This window comes from Fusarium vanettenii (assembly GCF_000151355.1).
Source record: "Fusarium vanettenii 77-13-4 chromosome 11 genomic scaffold NECHAsca_36_chr11_2_0, whole genome shotgun sequence".
In the NCBI taxonomy this organism is placed as follows: Eukaryota; Fungi; Ascomycota; class Sordariomycetes; order Hypocreales; family Nectriaceae; genus Fusarium; species Fusarium vanettenii.
In genome coordinates, this window is record NW_003315850.1 from 39382 (window position 1) to 59224 (window position 19843).

The window sequence follows — 19843 nt, forward strand, 5'->3', positions numbered from 1 at the left end:
ATCGGGAACACCAGGCTAAACTGGCCCTTCTTCTCTTCTTTAGTGCCATTCGGGATTGCTTGGCGGCAAGTTCCATGCCGAAGTGAGGCTCTGTACAAGCGCTCCTGTCGACGTCGATAGAGACAAAACTCTGGTCGTCGTAGTTTTACAGTATGCTTCTCGGTGACTGTGACTGGCGCAGGCGTACGCGTACTTCCACAGTGTTTTCAACTGCTCTTAGGTGCAGCACCTGTTGAAGGCGCAGTTCTGGGCTGACGCGGCGATGACGCTAGAAGCAGAGGCTGCATATTGAAGTCTCCAGGTGTGGATTTGGGAGACACAATGTCGCTACTATCGTCAAAGACATTTCGAAGGTGAAAAGAGCGAGCCAACTGGTGAATATTACATTTTTCTTGGTCCTCGGAAATCCTGAATGTTCTAGATGTGGTACTAAATGACTGTCATTGTTGACTTGGAAACCTCGCCGTTTTGCACTGTAGACTCTACAACAGCGAGTTTGTCAACCTCGAGAAACGGCAGCGGCAAGGGCAAGAAGAAATTTTACGTGTATGGTTGATGTATTGAAGGCTCAGGACTACGGGGACTATGGGCTGCGGCCACGAAATGCGAGAGTGAAGAACGAGGTGGTAGCTGTTTAACGATCACCCATTGTTGACTTCAGCATATCTACGCAAACACCATCTCCGTTCGAAGGAACAGTTTGCATGGCAGATGGTATCGACTATACTTGAACCGTCTATCCATCTTTGGCGACTCGAACTGAGCCTCAACGAACCTATAGCGAGATTTATGCTAGCATTGTAACCTACATAGGCGATACGTGGTCCTGGCATTTGATTGTGGTTATCTCAAGTACTTAATGCATGATCAACTAGGTTCTGAGGCAATATAGGTGTTCCTACACCCGCGAGAAAGTTAAATCTCTACGAGGAACTGCCTGCCTACGCAAGGGGGGTTCAAACATGTTCTATAGACCTATTCTTGCGACTCTATTGTACATAAATGGGGTTTTGGGTAACGCCGCATCGCTGTAAGTGTAGGGATCTATACAAGTGACTTAACTTCACAATCCCATCTGTTGTCCTCCGTGTGCCGTCCCTGGCTTCTACCCTGACTGGGCGTTCACGGCTCCACGGAAATCCTGCAAGAATCTCCACCTGCTCTTATCCTTCCATCCATTTTCCTTCCAGTCATTGACCTTGTCCGGGAAAAAGTTAATCACATCCAGGAGAGTGCTATCGTGGGCAATAACCACGAACACGTCGTCCCTCGCGTCAAGCTCAACGACCTTGCCCATTGACTTTTCTGCCTCAGCCACGTTTCTATCTGGGGCTTCTGAGAGATTCTGGTAGAATGGTTTATCTCGAGCCTGTTGTGGGTGGACTTTGACTAACACTTCACCTGGGCAAATACTTCCAGGTAGGAAGGACGGATTAGAAAACGGGGATGGTGAGATATCTTCAGGTAGAGGCAGATACTGTGAAGGCCGGAAAGAGCCGCAGTGATGCGCTGTGTCAGCACCCATGAGAACAAAAGTTGAAGGAGTAGTTCGAGCCAGCGCAGCCATGTGACCGACCGTATGCTACAAAGCAATGTTAGCTCACTAATACTTAGGTATGTTGATTGGCTTTCTTACACCAGGCGAATCGAGAAGATAAAAACTTCCATCCTCAAAGTAATCGACGGCACGGAAGTCTCCAATCTTTGTAGCGCCTGCGTGAGAGTCAAAGTCCATCTCGTGAAGTTCACGACCCCTGTTCGGTGTTAGTAACTGTCGCAGATATACGAACTCGTTCACGTACTGGTAATCCGTCTCAAGAATTAGTCCTTCTGGGTTTGCAGGATAACCGGGCAAAATAACGTCTTTAAATCCTGGGCCAACAACCAGAGAAGTTGTGGAGGGAAACGTTGAGGGGTCTCCAGAATGGTCAAGATGCCAATGGCTGAGGAGTAAGAGTGTAAGTAGTTTTTCAGTTTGTAGGTAAAGGACTCAACATACCTCCAGATGATAGCTTTGATGTCGTTCAAGTCAATGGAAGCTTCTTTCAGAATTGAGGCAACATCAGTATCAACAGTTACAGAAGCTCCCGACTTCTCTGACTCTGCGACAAAAGATTGGAGGATGGCTGGTGGGGAAGCAGCAATGTCCTTGCGAAGTCCTAGGTCGAAGATGAGCTTCTGGCCGGATGGATGCTCGATCAAGAATGAGTATGTAGGGCACTCCAAGAAGTCATGACCCGGAACATGGTCCTTGACAAAGGTTGTCATTGGTATACGCAGCCGCGCAGTGCTGTCGATGACTCTGACATCCACCACGTTGGTTGAGGAGGGAAGTTCGAAGCTGGGAAGAGAAGCTGCCATGGCGAGGCGAGATCTCGGATGCAACGATACGCTTGATTGTGTCTGTAGTGGGATTTTTCGTACTAGGCAATCAACTATTTATACACAACGTGTTGCGCTTTTTGGCTGTTCAAGGTGATGCTATTCCTCCGCGTTGTAAGCCACCACCCACTTTTTCGAAGCCATTCCCGCAGAGTTGGTCCGGCCATCAGGTACAGTGGCTTAGATAGTGCCACGCGGGAAGAGTAACCAAGGCACTAGCAGAGTTCAAGTTCCGGAGATCTTATTCCCCCGGACCGCCCCCTGACAGGCTAGGCTCTCCCCTGTTTAGGCCGTAGTCTTTTCCTAACACGAGAACAGCTAGAGCAATTCTGCTGGAACTACATGTTGTCCGATGATACCGAGTGGGCTCTTGCTAGGACCAAACACGTAATTAGGCCGATGGTGGAGCGATAGTGAATCATCCACGGTCAGATTATGGGCAAGGCATGCTCGAGGGTTATGGAGACTATTGTTCGACGAGACGCTTACCAAGTTTGGGTTCATATTCTCTTCCTGAAAGTTGGCTATTGTCTTCCTATTACATCTGGGATAGGGTCGTAATGTATACTAATAGTACCTGCTATGACAATGAACGGTGCGCATTGCCACTCGGGGCTCGAGCTGAGCAATTTCCCCTCAAGATGCCCAGTGCTTGATGGCAACTGAAGAGCCGGGTCTTGAAATATTTGAAACCCGGACACACTTAGTAGGAAAGTGCGGCGAGGTTGAAAGCGTGACCGTTTTGTGCAGACTACATCTGACTTGGGCAGAGCTATTCCGATTACGTAGCTATAAATGACTTATAGAGCGAACCACGCAATGTCTCAGTGGCAACAGGATTTAGTTTAACTCGAATGAATACCAAGTGTCACCGTAATGATTAAACGGAGAATGCAACTGGGATTTCAGGCGTCCTCCCACTGATAGATGATATGTCGCTCCCCCAATGCCGCCTTGAGGACCAATAGCAAGTCGTCAATCGAGGTCAGGAACTTCAGATACAGAGTTACTACCACACAATATCGTCGGTGGTTCTCGTCCTTCACCAGTGCCGTAGTCAAGATGGCATCGCCGCCCTGGGCGAGGTACGACTCGATGGCCCGGCGTACGAGAGGTGCAGGCAGCCTCTCTGGCAGAGGGGAGCCCGTCCTGAAAGCTTGCTCAATGATGCCAAGGACGGCCATGATGTCTCCAATGGAACGGTCATCGAGGATACCGGCCGTGCGGACAAGTCGTTCCTGTAGTTCTTTGGGGAGACAGCCAGCCAGCTTGAGAAGACTTCCAAGGGCCTGGTTCATGTACTGGCACTGCTCTTGTGCTTGTCTGAGGACTTGCTGATTGAACGGCCCGAAGCTGAGCTCGCCCTTGAGAAGACCAATCGAAGCACTGAGTGACATAAGGACCTCTGCTACCTCGATAGATACCTCCTCTGCTACTGTGCTGAGTGCTGGGTTTTGATCTGCTCGACCCCAGTGAGAGATGAGGAGGGCATAGTGATCAGACAGTGTTCGGACAGAGTTTGCAAGTGTCTTGCAGACATGAGTCGTAGCCGAGGGAGGACTCGGAAAAAGCTGCACAATGAATGCAGCAGCGAACCCAATCAAGACGGTAACTAGCCGTTTCCAGAATGCAACTTCACCCTTGCCTGGAAGTCCATATTGTTGAATGTGGTCATGATCCCAACTGAAACCAACGACGAGGGCAAAGGTAGCTCCAGCCATGATGCTCGCCTGGGCGTACGCTGGGGGTAGAAAGATTCGCCACCACATCAGCGGAAGAAGCATCACAGCTGTGATGGCACCCATGCCGTAAGGATTCCCTGGGCCATGGCCTGATCCGATATACCATGCTACCATGCCCATTACGCCGCCAAGGACTGTCCCTAGTGTCCGAGCAACCAGGGAAAAGGTGAAGTCAGCCAGGTACACAACTAGACACGTCTGAGCGCTGATGACGGCCCAGATTCCCTTTTCTCGATAGAAGAAGCCTGCGGTGCGAGGAATCGATGCGGGAATGGACGTTGCAATTGTCACAATAACCATACGCAATGCGAACATGCCAGCGGGGTTGGTGAGCCATTCGTAAGTTGCAATTAGCACGCGACTCAAAGGGTTCCTGCGAGAGGAAGAGCCTTGATACACTCGGGTAATCTCCAGGCGTCTTCGAGCCTCCTTTGTCTGCTCATTGAACACGGCCGAGTCCTTGGTCAAGTCGGGGTCGACCTCGTTTGCTGTGCCAGAGACTGGAATGGTGAGTCTCCCGTTGAATAGCCAGGAAATGGCATACTGGAACCGATAAGGGATCCAGATTCGATGACTTGTTCGTATCTGTGACAGCTGGAGAATGTAGTCAAGAAGCTTCTCTGTTGCCTCTGCCATGTTCAGGATCCGCTCCTCAACAACCATAGAAATGACGATACCGGGAAGAAACAGATTATCGGTTCCTTCATCATGCTTAAGGCGGCCATTCTCGTCAAACAACCCGGCATGAGTTTCAAGGACGCCTTTTGTGGTGTTGACGATGCAGGTTTGCCTTGCGGCACGGGAATTGGCCAGGGCGTCTTGCATATGGCGCGCCAACTCGTCAAATTGAGACTGAGAGGGCTTTCCAAACCACCGGCATGAGTTGACAGCATGAATGCAGTTGCTGGCGAGCTTGATAGCCTCGGAGCCGGTTTGCAGCACTTCAGAAGTGGTCTGTTCCAGTGTCATCCTTGTTCGGGAGCGTATGGTGGCAGTCTCGGGTGTTTGAAGGGCCTCCATTAGGTTGGCGCTCTCAAACCGGTGTCGTTGACCAATCTCATAACCTTCTTTCTCTATGGCTCGTCCGCCGCCTTTGTCGTGACGCGTTACCGAGTGATCTTCGTGCTTTTGAGCTGCCCGTATCCTGGCGATATGGAAGTCGATCAAATACAGGCTTGCAAACATGACCTCTCGAACACGCCCCTGCAAGCCGTGAACATCGTCTGAATTCCATCTTCCACGAGAGAAGTCGAGAGGGAGAAAGGCGAGGGATGGTTGTATGGCTTTGAAAACGGCAATCATGTTGGCTCGGGTTGCTCTTAGTTCAGCCAGGGAAACGTGTTGATCGGCTAGCCGTTTGCGCGTCACGTCCAATGCCTTATCCGTCATGCGTACGAGCTTTTCTACCTGACCCAGCACCACGTATGATGTTGACTGGGGGAAGAATAGAACGCAGCATGCTGCACCAAGCCCAGCGCCGACAGCACCCGGCTTCACTAGAACCGAGGCCAAACTGCCCAGGAAGCTTGGAACCGTTGGGCCCACGAGGATGAAGATATCGGTAACAATGGTGCCAAAGATCTGCATGACGATGAGCTTGGGGTTTGCGCACCTCAACCGTGCCAGGACATAGATGAAGAAGCAGCCCATGACGTAGAACACCACCACTACACGTGTGTCGATCAGAAAGCCTTTGTGTACCAGCTTCTGTGCCTCCCATGCCACGCTCTGGCCAGATATCTTTGCTGCTGCAACAGCTTGTTCTTGCAACGTGGCGAGCCTGGTATGTATGGTAAGGTCGGGTCTCGCAGCAAACGCGGCCTTCATCGTGAGAAGGCCCCAGGCCCAGGCAAGACACATGCCAAGTAATAGCGAGAGGGCAGCTAGTAGGTAGACAAACAAGATGCTAGCGGGCGGAACAATGAACAAGAGGATGGCAGCAAGGAATGAAGCTAGGCCGATGCTCTGGAGTGCTGGATCAATGAAGATAAGAAGCATTGAAATCCACACCGCGGCCCAGCAGCGGAAGAAGATTTTGAGGTCATGGAGGTTGAAGTGGTCCAGCCACTTTGGAAGTTGTCGCAACCGAGGCTGTTTGAACTGTTCCTCTTGCGAATCCGCCATTGTGCATGCTGTTCACGCGTTTCGAGGGAATCGTCGGAGGGGAAGCAAGTCACAACAGTCAGTCAGCATCATCATCGTATTTATTGGGGGGTCCAAAATTTATTAATATCGGGGCTGGTGCCAGTACCTATGACGTCTTTGTGCTCACAATTCCACCGATGCAAACCTTGATGCGTGCTTAGTTTCACTGCTAGCAGGGTCCATGCAGCCCGCTACGAGAGTTAATTGACTGTGAAGTGTCCTTGTCTTATTGACTTGAAACATGCGGATTGTGCGGTGAGGGCGATACTAGCCTTGATAACTACCTCTTTGCAAAGGCGGTGTCTCGCCATCAGAGAGAAAGGTCGATGCACACCTATCAATACTGGAAATGGGCTTTCACGATAGCGTCAACGGGTCCTGGTGCCAACCCTAAATAGATGTGGGAACAGTCGTCAGCTCCATCTCTTGGCATTAGACACCTTGGTCAAGCGTGAATAGGAGTGTACATGTATGTTGTTTTACGCAAAATAACCATTTGGCTATAGAATTAGATCAATCCCAATCTTCAATTACTCTTGAACCTAGGTTACCTATGTAAATAAACAGGGAACAATGATAGAGGGTTTCTTGTGCGCCGGCCCAGAAACAGGGGCTGACTCGCGGGCTGTGGCCTCAGGCACCTATCGAGACCATTCAGGCAAAGTGTGTGACTGGCCATTCGCAAATCATCTCCAACAAATCTCCCGCAGGGTGGTCAATCGGATAAGAGAAAAGAGCGGCACAACCGGTTTGAGAGGAGATAATAATCGTTATCATGCCTCCTCGATCACAGCCACGTGCTATGACCTTTACTGGGTATGTTGATGTGCTCACATTACGTCTTCGAGTACTGATAGTCAGTGACAGCTGCTGGACATGCAAGAAAAGAAAAGTCCGATGTGATCTTCGACCAACAGCGTGCAAAAACTGTGAAAAAAGGGGGATAGTCTGTGAAGGCTATGGGATCAGGCTACAATGGGTTTCAGACTCGCTAGGACAGGCGGAGTCGGGAACTGGCCTTCAAGGACGCCGTAACCTTCGACTTGGTATGCACCATCACTGACACCCTGGCTCCTTCACTGACCCTTTTTCATAGATCAGACTTGCAATCTGTATGAATCAGCAACTATCGATAGCTTTCTCTCGGCCATTGACCACGATTCTGAGTCAGGGCTTGCATCTCAACAAGGTCCCTTCTCCGCGTTCCCAGCCAAACCAGCAGCCACGCCTCGAATGGATGCATCTACTGCGCAGCCAGGATCTTTCCTCACGCCCATAGGCCCAATGGAATCTGATTTCCAAGATGAAAGCGATGGACACCAGTTGATGGCCCAAAGAATCCCATCACTTGAGCCACAATTACTTGGCACTGAATCGACAGCAGACACGACACAGTGGTGGCCGTTCGACTCTGGTCTCCCCGACTTCTCGGCATCAGAGCTCGAAAGCTCGTCAAGTGAATTAAGCCCACTCTGTTACTTGCCACCAGCCGATGAGGGATCAAGCGATCAGCAAGCGTCCGTTGACCTTGACGATTTGACACCAGCATCAGGTGCCATGGTGAACCTGCCTAAAATCGATACACGGCTACCAAAAAACATCTCGATAACACTATTTGGGGACACAGAGGTCGATTCGCTAATGAACCATTACAATTTACATGTGGCAGATCTTCTCCAACCGATAGATCATTCCGGGAACCCCTTCCGAACCCTGTATCTGTCCACGGCGCTTGAAGGGGTCTCATATCGTGCATGGGATACGGAAACACCGACAGCAAAAGTCTACTCTGCTCTTTCTCATTCTCTGGTAGCCGCCTCTGCTTTTCACCGATGGAATTGCGACCAACTGCAACCCAATTATCGAGAGATGGGTGTCAAGCATCGCTACTACGCCATTCAGGCACTGCAGGGTGCCATTCAACAGGCAGCTCCTGCTGCAAACTATAAGATTTTAATGGTCGCAGTGCTATCTCTCATCACTATAGGAGTCAGTCTCAGCCTGGCTCGAGACAATTGAACGAGCTCTGCTGACACAACACAGGTACTGTCGGGAGAGGGTGACGACTTTCGCTTTCATCTCAATGCTGCAGCTCAGCTACGCAGTCTACGCAGTCGATGGAAGATCATGAGCCGCCAATCTAGACAACTAAACGAGATTGGGGCCTTTCTAGCATTGTTGGCTCGCACGCTCACTTTCCAACCCTCCACATCAGCTTGGCCCGGCTGCGATGCCCAGCCCAGCACAGAGGACAGCACGATTATAGAGCGGAGTGGCTGCTATGAGTACTTGTACGGTGTCACGCCTGATATAGCAACGTTGATCTACCAAACGTGCCAACTGGCCGAACACCTACCACGGTTCCGAGAAGAGGGAGAACCCATGCCGGATGACTTCCTGGAGATGTGTGAACAAGTTGGAAACAAGCTCCAGGCCTGGCGGTTCAACTCTGAGAAGATATCGTCAATCCCGCGGAGCGATGAACTGAGGTTTGCGATTCTGACGCACCAAGCCAAAGCCTGGCACAGTGCAGCACTCATCTACTATTATACTCGTATCCAGGATTGCTCACCTGAGGATGTCGTCCAAGAGGTCGAGTGCGTTGCGGAGCATATGCAAGCAACTGAAGATGTAAAGCTGGCATTTGAAACTGCATATGACGAGCCAAAGATGGCGCCCCTCACCTGGCCGGCGTTAATTGCTTCTTGCAACGCTTTGAGGTCCAGGCGTGAGGTTTGGCGAAGATGGTGGGCACGCATGCAACTGTACAGGATCGCCAATATAGATAAGCAGTGGAACATAGTGCAGCAGATCTGGGACATAGTGGACGGTCGTGAGGAGCAAGGAGAAGTGTCTGTTGCTTGGACGCAAGCTTTTGATAGCATCGGGATACATGTGCTGCCGACCTAGTTGATATTTGCGGAGGTCTTTCTCTGGTACTAATTGGAGAGTTGCCGAAATGCGCATTAACCTATTGACTTCAGGGACGTCAAGATAGCCAGACAAGCAGGATATCAGGTGGTTGTGTGGACACCTTTTCGTCAACTGTTGCTTCAAATTTGATCATCTTGCAGGTCGCCTCAAGTACCGAGGCCTCGCTACTCCCGTAGACAACCAAGTAGGTTGCAGTGAAGCAGCAGGAAAACGCCTTTCAGAACGATGGCATCACGAAGCCCAATGCGGCATTAAAACGGTAGCCCTGTGCTGGAAAATCTCTTCTGGTAAGAGGCATTCAACTGCGAGGTAACTGTGCTTACACTCCTTTGTTATAGAAATAGACTCGCCAGGCAAGAGACTCCGAGGCTTTCTCCACACCAACGATGCTGACTGGAGGTGTCGCTGCGCCAAGTGGGCTGTAATGCACGCACAAGCTGGCCCATGATGACAGTCATACTCACACCCCTCCAGAAGACCAAGCGGACAATACTCTGCAGTAACGACGCAGAAGGGTGACCTAGAAATGTCATGGAAGAAACTTCTGGGTTGCTATATCGAGACACTGAAGGTATGGTGTATCTAGCCATCTTCTATTATCTACACCACCTAATGAATTCCTCTCTCCACAACCGTGCTGGTCAACCCAGCATTTCCCACCAAACCGATATTCTTAAGAGCCATAGATGACCTTTGATACAACACCGTGATCAAAGTTGCCGCCGCACAGAAGAACAACACTGGTCTTCCCCGCCATGTCCTTGGCAACCTTATTGAAGCCCGCAAGAGCCAGAGCAGCAGAACCTTCAACGATCATGTTCTCGTCAAAAGCAAGAGTCTTTAGGCCCGCAATAATATCTTCTTCGTCGCACTCGATAACGTGATCGACCACCGACCTGGCTAGCGGCAGAGTGATGGTGTCTTCGTCGATACCCCCAGCTACCGCTTCAGCGAGGGTGGGCAGGTGTTCCGTCTCAACTACTCGACCAGCGCTCATGGAAGCAGCCAATGCCTTCGAGTTGATGGCAGCAATGCCGTATACTTCGGTCTGGGGGCTGAAGGCCTTAATGACCGAGCCAATGCCACTGATCAATCCACCGCCACCCATCGAGATGAAGACGCAGTCTACCTTTTCGCACTGCTCAAGGATCTCTAGTCCAATGGTGCCCTGGCCAGAAACAATGTCGCTATCGTTGTAGGGCGAGATGTATGTGTATGTTCCAGAAGCAGCCAGCTGCTGCGCGTGCTGCTCAGCCAGACCTGTCTCAGCGCCGTGCAAGATCACATCGACGCCGTACGATTTAATCTTTTCAAGCTTTGCAGGAACCACCGTCTCTGGTAGCACAACAGTGAGCTTCTTTGAAAGGGCCTGCGATGCTAAGGCGGCACCGATTCCATGGTTGCCGGACGATGCCGTGATGAGAGGCCCTTGTTCGGTATGGGCTGACATCTTGGACATAGCGCCTCGGAGCTTGAATGATCCTGTGAGCTGAAAGTTCTCCGCCTTGAAGAGAACTTTTGCGCCATGATCTTGCCCCGTCTTCCGCGCTGGAATGAGAGGCGTTTCGTAGATATGATGGCGGATGCGATTCCGAGCTTGGACGGTAAGAGCGGCGATTTCATAGAAATTCGACATGGTGGATTTCTGAATAGAGAGTGTTTGTCGAAGGAAGATAAATCGGAAGGTTGGACGGGGTGAGCTGGTGTTTTTAAACCTTGGACCTCGATTTGGTGCTCACTGATAACTAGCTGGGCCCGAAGGGGTGAATGTAGTCTTAAATGGCTCGAGACTTGTGTCCGAGATACTGCATCTACATGCTTCCAGTCATTTCTGCCCATTTTTTGTTCTGTATCGTACTAATTCCCAGAGTAGATTCAGATTACTCTCTTGTTGCCCAAATGCATGAGTCTGGGACACCAGATTCTGAGAAGACTGGAACGGATATGCACTATACGTCTAATACTCCCACGGTGCCTAGTAAACGCACATAAAATGAAATTCCACTGATTTAGGTAAAAAAGAAGTTCTAGGTGTATCAACTCTCCCGAGGAGAGACTTGAATGGAAGATTGGTTGTATTTGGTCATCCAGATGATGATTTTGTGCTTAGGAAGCGACTATTGCGATAGAAAGAGGCTGTCCTTTTCTCGTGTTTTATTCTCTCAGTTCTTAGATTGTATCTTACAGTTACTTCTTCGTAACTTTCTGCCACATTTAAAGGCTCTCGAGTCGTTTGCTCGTGTTCCAGGCTCTTCCAGTGTGTCCCAGAACGAACACTGTGACTACCCAATAGTTCGTTTCTCACAACAAAACAATCCATTGGCTCACAACTCTGTGATATTCCGGCCTTTTTTCTGCGCCGTGCTCCAATGCATGACTAGACGTTACCTTACCCCTCGTTGTTGAGCAGAGGCTACAAGCACATCTCCTCTATCCCATCAAACCCCCCACCTTGAAGGGTAGGGGGAAAGAATGTAAGTAGAGTGAAACTGACTCATCAATGGGCTCATTTCTCAAGTGACTCCGAGTTATTGTTCTACATGCAAGCAAAACGTTGCGACATCTGTGGGTCAGATCTCGGAGTCTCTTGCTTAACCAGTCCCGGGTGTGGGCATAGGCTCTAAATGGCCAGTCCACTCCATGAAGTATAAGCCAATGACGAGCTAACATGAGAGGCGATATTAGCAATTGGTTACGGAGGATGCACATCTCCAGGAATAGGTGGGTAGAATGGGGTATCAGCTTGGCAGCTGGCCCATCTGGTCCAGATAGCAGGTGATCACCGCTAGCTGAATTCTTCGTGTATATTTACTCACTACCCATTTCCCTATCATCTACTCATACCGAAAATTTCTCTCAGTTTATTTCCTTTCCCTCATATTGTGCACCATGTCGTATCGGGAGCCTGTTGTTACGTCTGCTGCTTGCGCTCCCCTCCCTCAATTCTCCCAAGCCGTCAAGTTCAACGGCATGGTGTACTGCAGTGGCACGATCGGCATTGACCCAGAAACTGATGAACTCGTCTCGGGGACGGTAACAGATCGCGCACGCATGGCTCTCAAGAATCTCCAGGCTGTACTTGAGGCCGCTGGGAGTGGCATGGATCGAGTGGTAAAGGCAAATATCTTTTTGGCCAACATGAAGGATTTTGATGCCGTCAACATTGCCTGGGATGAGTTCTTCCCCAAAGACCCCAAGCCTGTAAGTTTGGTCAAAGTCAACAAGCTCCTGAAGCGAGTCTAGACTGATAACCGCTTTATTAAGTGTCGGACTTGTGTGGCTGTCCATCAACTTCCACTAGATACTGATGTTGAAATTGAAATGACAGCGAGCTATGACTAGAGGGTGAAAACTGGGATTATGTATATGGGATTGGGTTTCAGATCATGAGAGATCATTGCCACCAGACTGCCGTCCCCTCAACAGCATTGTGAAGGCCATGGTGCCAATATCTAGCAGGGGTTGGTTCATGAAAAATGGGAATAGATATGAATTTATGATTGGGATTGTGTAGTAGTTCAATCTACATACAACTAAGGCTCTATTTATCCTTCGTGCTCTTCGGGTGCTGCCTCAAATCTCTGGCGCCATCCATGTAGCAAGGTCAATCAGAACAGGGTTCACTTTGCCTCGGCCAGCAGCCAGCATAGAGGTGCGTTTTGAAGAACATATTGGCTGTTTTCCAGTCGCAAAGCTAGGCGAGTGTGTACCGCTTCTGCAAGCTGAACAGAGTTATCGACTCGGACGGTCGAAGCAACAACAGCCGCTGATGGCAGAACTAAACAATTTGTTGAGTGCTACCAAAAACCCTTTAACGTACAAGACTCTTGATAGTAGTTAAACGCTCTCTCATCAAGTTAACGGTCGCCTTCGCTAGTCTATCCTGACTATATAATTGTATCTATTCCCAAAGAACGAATATCTTGGCGCCCAGCCTGTCCGGCTGGACTCACAGCGGGGCCATTCATGAGTTATTTTACGTGTGAACATGATACCATCTTCTGTGTCCCTACCATTGTCAGAGTTTTCACTTTCAGCTGTCATTCTTCAAAGACTTCTTCTTTGAGCCGAGGCCTGAAATATGAGTCTGGGGAAGAAACCCATTGTAACCCAAGCCCACCTCTTCTTAGGAGCGGCCCGAATTATATGTAGCAGGGATCTAAGGGCCGATTTATAGTACAGTCAATTGAAAGGTTATTTGACAGGATCGGCGGAGATTCTACAAGGGTTGCGGAGTTTCCACGCTTGAGGGGAGTTCCTTAAAGACATGAAATGAGGCCAGCAACATCCCCGCAAATTGTGCCAAGCACTGTCTAGCATGTAGCGACATTCTGTTCTTCCCGGTTTATGTAAAAATCTGTAACCTTGCTTGATATTTCTGACTCTTTCAACCTTCTCTCTTGATCATTGCCGATCCTAGCCCTGCATACCCCGTGGAGGAAATCTCGTCGGACCGGCATCGAGCCAATAGCACACCTACACCTGGGTATGTAACCACTTTCAGCAGGCCCGCCGAGGTTATATAACCTCACATGATTACGCGCTGGGCTTCGGGCCGATGAGAATACAGGGACGCACTTGATGCAACAGCCTGTCGAATGTTTCCAATGGGATGAACCGCCATGTCTTGCACCCCTGTAACACACATGGCCATTGGGCGGGCAATCTAACTCGAAACGAGATTCTATTAGTCTACCCCGCAGTAAGCACCAATCATTCCACCGTCTTGAGCTCGGTCGCTTTCAAGCGAATCGGGCCCTCTCGCACAACCGACCCCAGACGATGAAGGCAGCCGGATTGGCTCCCACGCTCATGACAGGGGCTCGTGACATTCAACTCTTGTGGACGAGTTTATTAGAGACATGAGATCCAAGTATTTAGATGCTCATCAGTGCCGCACATTCCACTGTCTGAGTGCAAGACAGAACACCTCGTCTTCAGCAACCATCAGTCCTGGCCAAGATGAAGCCCCTTTATGCATTGGCTGCTGTCTTTGCCAGCATTTGTCCAACTGCTCTTGCAGCAGATGCCGCTGCCTGGAAATCTCGAAACATTTACTTTGTTCTCACCGATCGGATCGCTCGCAGCTCCACTGATAATGGAGGCGCATGCTCAGACTTGGGCTCCTACTGCGGCGGGACCTTCAAAGGCCTAGAGTCTAAGCTTGACTACATCAGAGGCATGGGTTTTGATGCTATATGGATTACCCCAGTTGTCTCTAGTAAGCCTACACGGTCCATCTGCAATTATTTAGTCAATAACCATGTACTCAGATACCCCAAATGGATACCATGGGTACTGGGCCGATGATTTGTATGCCATCAACTCCAAGTATGGGACGGCTGAAGACTTGAAGAGCCTAGTCAGCTCAGCACACCAAAAGGTAACAAGTCCATGTTCTCTAGCATTCTCGATACTGACAGAAATAGGGAATCTATGTCATGGTCGATGTGGTCGCCAACCACATGGGCCCCAACATTGGGGGGCACAAGCCTGAGCCTCTGAATCAGCAGAGTTCGTACCATTCGGGATGCGAAATTAACTACTCCGACCAAACAAGCATCGAGGTCTGCAGCATCGCTGGCCTTCCTGATGTCAAGACAGAGAATTCCGAGATCCGTACTCTTTACCAGAATTGGATCAAGTGGTTGGTGAAGGAGTACCAGTTCGACGGTATCCGGATTGACACAGTCAAACACGTTGAAAAGGATTTTTGGCCCGGCTTTCAATCAGCTGCCGGAGTATACTCGATTGGGGAGGTTTTTGATGGCAATCCAAACTATCTGGCAGGGTATGCTAGTGTCATGCCTGGCCTTCTCAACTACGCCATCTATTATCCGATGAACAGATTCTACCAGCAGCAAGGATCTTCCCAGGATTTGGTCAACATGCATGATGAAATCAGCGCCAAATTCTCCGACCCTACTGTATTGGGTACCTTTTTGGATAATCACGACAATGCTCGATGGCTGAACCGAAAGAACGACGTTTCCCTTCTCAAGAACGCCCTGGCCCACGTCATTCTCGCCAGAGGTATTCCCATTGTCTACTACGGGACTGAACAGGGCTATGCGGGAGGCAATGATCCAGCGAATCGAGAGGATCTCTGGCGAAGTGGATTCAGCACCAATGCAGACTTGTACCAAGCCATCTCTCGTCTTTCCAATGCACGATCAAAGGCTGGCGGTCTTGGCGGGAATGATCACAAGCATCTGTTTGTAGAAAACAACGTCTACGCATGGAGCCGTGCCGGGGGAGACCTCGTCGTTCTCACCACCAATCGGGGCCAGGGCTGGTCGGGTCAGTATTGCTTCTTCACACAAAAGCCAAACAAGTCATGGAACAATGTTTTCGGACAAGGTTCGTATACTTCAGACAATGATGGGCGGGTTTGTGTCAATGTCACGAACGGGGAGCCTGTTGTTTTGCTTGCGAGCTAGGCGGCTGATGGCTGATGCTTTGTGCCCCCTGAGGCAATTCATGTCAATACTTGTTCATTTCGAACCCACTCGTTTCAAGAATATTCTGTTTTCAGAGTACATAGGTAGTTCAACCGTATATAACATGATCAGTCTTTACCTAAAACACTAAAGATGAAAAATGAGCGGAACACGCGAGCACAGGGCAAAGCCGACAAATGTAGCACATCGGCGGTTAAACATGACTCTTCACAGATGTCAAGACAGAGAGGGAGCATGCAGCCCACAAGTTCCATCATTAGCAGGTGGGAATTATATGTATCGTAGAGTAGAATTTGGTATGCCTTAGGGCATCACTGTCTCGCTTTTCTCAAAAAGCTTATGGTGCATATAAAATGTCCGTGGGCAAATAGCTTCGATGCGAGCGTCAGGGTTGAGTTAAGATGGAGCCACAGAAGGGCAATTGCGTGGCCACGCCTGCTGTTTTTGTCCCAGGCGAAGCAGATTCAAGGCGGGGTTATGCTTTTATCGATGGGTATGTCGGGAAAGCTTCGGATATCTTTCCACCATGATCCGAGAAGTTTGTGATTGGCCAAGTCCCATTTTAATATATGGGTCTGAATGCTGATATAATCAAGTCTAACCGATTTCGGAAAGACGAGATTTCGTCTTTAAGCGGGTCCGGACATCCACCAGAGGCATCCGGATCGAGAAAGAAAGAGACACTAGGACAATAAAACCCTTCAGCGTATCCTCCCTCAGTTCAAGATAGTAAATAAAGTGTGATAAGTGTAGGCAAAAGAGCTTCAAGGTGTCATTTGTATCCCTGAACATTTTATCTCGCACTTGAGGAGAGTCAGGTAGTCCCTTTGAATGTTCTGCTTATTTCTCGACCCGCGTGCGTGCTTATCGGCAACACTCTGAAGAAGTATAGCTTGGTCTTAGATTCACAGCGAGTTGCGAGAGGTGATTGAGGTTTGAGAATTTATATCACGCTTTGGAAAGCTTTTTAAACCGTAGTCGAGCCATGAATCCAAGAAGGATAAGCCACTTGTTAGAATCTCGGCTACTGGTTCCGATGCCCTGGATCAGTGCATGCTCTGAGATGCAAAGACGATAGAACAATCATAGGCCACCACCCCCAAGAATAGCAGGTCAAAGATCTGTGAGTCAGACTCAAAACTAATGTTAATTGTGTAGTTCAGGTTGCTCAAACATCAACTGTGAGCAAGTATTATCAAGCGAAATTGGTTGATGACGTTCCAGGGTAACAATGCCGGACTAAATCGAGTTGTCAATCACCTTTGATGCGAGATTCTCAGCTACCGTTTCATGCCATCCTGGAAGTCAATATGATTTCAATAAAGCCTCGTGAGAAGTAGGTCAGAAACAATGTTATCAGTTATGATTCGTGAATTGCCGTGGCTCCTCGGGTCGTATTCCGTGGTCACCAGCGCCACTTTCGAAGGCGGTCGTAGCTATGGACAAGCAAGACCACCCTTAGCGTGAGCATCTATGGGTAAAAGCAATGTGTTGATAAATTCGTCCGTATGCTTAAGCGAAGAAACTTTAGGACTATTTATACTGTGTGCGTGGGTTTGTCAGCCAGGTTGATCTCGAGATGTCCCGATCTGAGTCGCATATTTTGAGCGCTGGCCTTGGAACCTAGCACTTTCCCACACTGAGTAACATTTAGGCATGTTCCATGTGAGAGACGGGAAAGCAATGTAAGCAAGATATTGACTCCAATTGACACGCTCTGGCAACTCTATTTGTGCATTTCACATCTAGCATCATCACTCATTTCAAGACACGAGTGAGTCCCACCGAATTACTTCAATCACGGTCCCTTACATCAGACGACATCTCTAACTTGAGGCTTAACTATGAATACCGGCAGCCCAAGCTTGAACTCATCGATTCGGCAAATAACCATTTATTGGTGGAGCAACCGGCTTCTCTGCCGATGAGGGTACGCCGAATGACCAGATGACCGGTGGGGAATGTCCGGGGCATGCCGGGGCCGCATATGGGCGATAAAGGAACCGGAAACTAAGCGCCGGCAGCCGCATTGGCATGAACTCAAAGGAGACTTGTTGGACCTGCCTCGGTTGAATTTGTAGGTACTATCTTGCGATGAAAAAGACGCTGCCCTCAAGTTTAGATAACTCAAAACTCTCGAGACTTCTCTCACCCACCAAACACTCGGTTTCCTCTCCGCGCCTCGGCTATCGCGCTTGGTGTATCTTATCCGATCCGGGGTAGTAAGAGGCTGGGAGTGGCGAAGAAGCGGGGGAGGGCGTCGACAGGTGGTGGAGTCGATTCTTCTCGACTTAGAATCGTCGGCTACGCTAACTAAGTTGACAAGAGTGAGGGGAAATGGGCCTGTCCAACCAGCGGTGGCGGAACTACGATGATGGCGGCGATATCGGCTGGCATCCCGAGGCTCTCCCTATCTTTCATGACCAGCAAAAGGCGGAAACCAATGATGACGAGAACATAAATCCCCTCGCTGACCCTCCGCTGGACTTCTCCTGCTGCTGCTGTTCAGTATCTCTTCTTTACGTCCCATCACAGATCATAATGGCTGACACATCACGACCTGTCCTAATTCTCGGCGGAGGCTGCTTTGGCCTAGCGACCGCATACCACCTGGCCCAGAATGGTTACTCAGACATTACCGTCTTGGAAAAGGACCACGAGGTCCCCAGTCGCTTCTCAGCAGCCAACGATCTCAACAAGGTGATTCGAGCCGAGTATGCGGATCCCTTCTACACCGAGCTGGCCCTGGTGAGTATCCTGCATTGCATTGGCCATGCACACTCTGCTGATGCATTTGAGTAGCAAGCCATCCGGAAATGGCAGACTGATCCATTGTACAAACCTCACTACCATGAGACGGGCTTCCTCAACGTCGGATCCAACAACGCGCCCGACCAGACAAAACGAGTCCTTGAGAGCTATTACGCATCTGTACGGGACAATTCCGCCTTCAACGGCAAGGTGCAGCGCGTAAACGGAAATGCCGACATCAAGAAGCTGGTTCCCGCATTCCATCATGTGCAACGCTGGGCTGGCTACTTTAACAAGCTGGCGGGGTACGGTCACTCTGCCAACGCTTTGAGTGCCGTGTACGCAGAGTGTGTCAAGTTGGGTGTCAAGTTCCAGCTTGGCAGTCAGAAGGGAGAGGTTGAGTCTCTGCTCTACGCATCGAGCCGGAACGGCACCAAATGTGTTGGAGCAAAGACCCGAGAAGGCCGAATCTACCTTGCCGACAAGACCATCGTGGCTTTGGGCGCCGATGCCTCCAACCTCATTCCCCGCATGGGCAAGCAAATGACAGGTCGCTGCTGGGGTGTCGCACACATCCAGTTGACTCCTAAAGAGGCTGACGCATTGAGAGGCATTCCTGTCACCAACGTGCGGGATCTTGCCTTCTTCTTCGAGCCCGACAAGGCCACCAACAAGCTCAAGTTCTGTCACATGGGAGGCGCTTACACCAACTACGCTTGGTCTCAGGATGGCCTCTCAATTCCTTACTCTGAGCTCTCCGAGTCACAATTCATCCCTGAAGAGGATGAGGTGCATATCCGAAGACTCCTAAGGGAGGTATTCCCACAACTCGCGGATCGTCCGTTGATCGATAGACATCTGTGCTGGTTCGCCGACACAGATGACTCGGACTACATCATTGACTTTGTGCCTGGAACCGACTCTTCGCTTGTTGTCCTCTCCGGTGACTCGGGACACGGTTTCAAGATGCTTCCTATTTTTGGACAATGGGTACAGAAGCTGTTGGTTGAGGAGAAACAGTCAGAGCCCAAGTGGCAGTGGAAGACATCAAAGCCCAAGGAGACAGCCGCTTGGCGCAGTAGTGGCAGTCAGGAGCTTGCAAGCGTTGCTCGAGCCAAGTTGTAATTTCGTTGTTTTAATATATACTGGATAGACTGGATTGAGAGCCATTGAATAGCTATGCAGCTGTTATGAAGTAATCGCGGAAAATGTTCATCCTGTGACAGCTCTGCTCCACCCAAATGGCCTTGGGGTGCTTCCTTGGTCTATGAGTTGGCCTTAGGCGTCAACCGAGTCCCAAGAATGCTGAAACTAGATGATGAGAATCTCGGAGTTCCGAGGGTGCATATCGTACAGGCTCGTTAACCATACTGCAAGCCCTTCGCAGTTCGATCTCTCGTAACTATATTCGAATACTCACTCAATTAG

The 19843-nt window shown here is 49.8% G+C and overlaps 7 protein-coding genes across 7 annotated transcripts; 4 read left to right on the forward strand and 3 right to left on the reverse strand.

The window, feature by feature from the left end:
- Positions 1-1105: 1105 nt before the first annotated feature.
- Positions 1106-2361, reverse strand: NECHADRAFT_51868 (uncharacterized protein; the record flags this gene model as incomplete). Its single annotated transcript, XM_003042339.1, has 4 exons — positions 1106-1582; positions 1637-1754; positions 1803-1943; positions 2000-2361. 4 exons carry the CDS (start codon positions 2359-2361, stop codon positions 1106-1108), a joined length of 1098 nt encoding a protein of 365 aa, XP_003042385.1.
- A 579-nt stretch (positions 2362-2940) lies between these two features.
- On the reverse strand, positions 2941-6248 carry NECHADRAFT_72672 (uncharacterized protein; the record flags this gene model as incomplete). Its single annotated transcript, XM_003042340.1, has 1 exon — positions 2941-6248. The coding sequence occupies one exon, from the start codon at positions 6246-6248 to the stop codon at positions 3288-3290; it is 2961 nt and encodes a 986-aa protein (XP_003042386.1). The 3' UTR covers positions 2941-3287.
- Positions 6249-7044: 796 nt separating this feature from the next.
- NECHADRAFT_86448 (uncharacterized protein) lies at positions 7045-9651 on the forward strand (the record flags this gene model as incomplete). Its single annotated transcript, XM_003042247.1, has 6 exons — positions 7045-7085; positions 7209-7315; positions 7366-8258; positions 8313-9102; positions 9344-9490; positions 9542-9651. 6 exons carry the CDS (start codon positions 7045-7047, stop codon positions 9649-9651), a joined length of 2088 nt encoding a protein of 695 aa, XP_003042293.1.
- Positions 9652-9876: 225 nt separating this feature from the next.
- NECHADRAFT_51851 (uncharacterized protein) lies at positions 9877-10839 on the reverse strand (the record flags this gene model as incomplete). The annotated part of the gene is made up of 1 exon (XM_003042341.1): positions 9877-10839. The coding sequence occupies one exon, from the start codon at positions 10837-10839 to the stop codon at positions 9877-9879; it is 963 nt and encodes a 320-aa protein (XP_003042387.1).
- Positions 10840-12092: 1253 nt separating this feature from the next.
- NECHADRAFT_51633 (uncharacterized protein) lies at positions 12093-12545 on the forward strand (the record flags this gene model as incomplete). The annotated part of the gene is made up of 2 exons (XM_003042248.1): positions 12093-12404; positions 12468-12545. 2 exons carry the CDS (start codon positions 12093-12095, stop codon positions 12543-12545), a joined length of 390 nt encoding a protein of 129 aa, XP_003042294.1.
- Positions 12546-14165: 1620 nt separating this feature from the next.
- Positions 14166-15643, forward strand: NECHADRAFT_51674 (uncharacterized protein; the record flags this gene model as incomplete). Its single annotated transcript, XM_003042249.1, has 3 exons — positions 14166-14424; positions 14477-14586; positions 14633-15643. 3 exons carry the CDS (start codon positions 14166-14168, stop codon positions 15641-15643), a joined length of 1380 nt encoding a protein of 459 aa, XP_003042295.1.
- Positions 15644-18205: 2562 nt separating this feature from the next.
- On the forward strand, positions 18206-19540 carry NECHADRAFT_51810 (uncharacterized protein; the record flags this gene model as incomplete). The annotated part of the gene is made up of 2 exons (XM_003042250.1): positions 18206-18412; positions 18467-19540. 2 exons carry the CDS (start codon positions 18206-18208, stop codon positions 19538-19540), a joined length of 1281 nt encoding a protein of 426 aa, XP_003042296.1.
- Between the last annotated feature and the right edge of the window lie 303 nt (positions 19541-19843).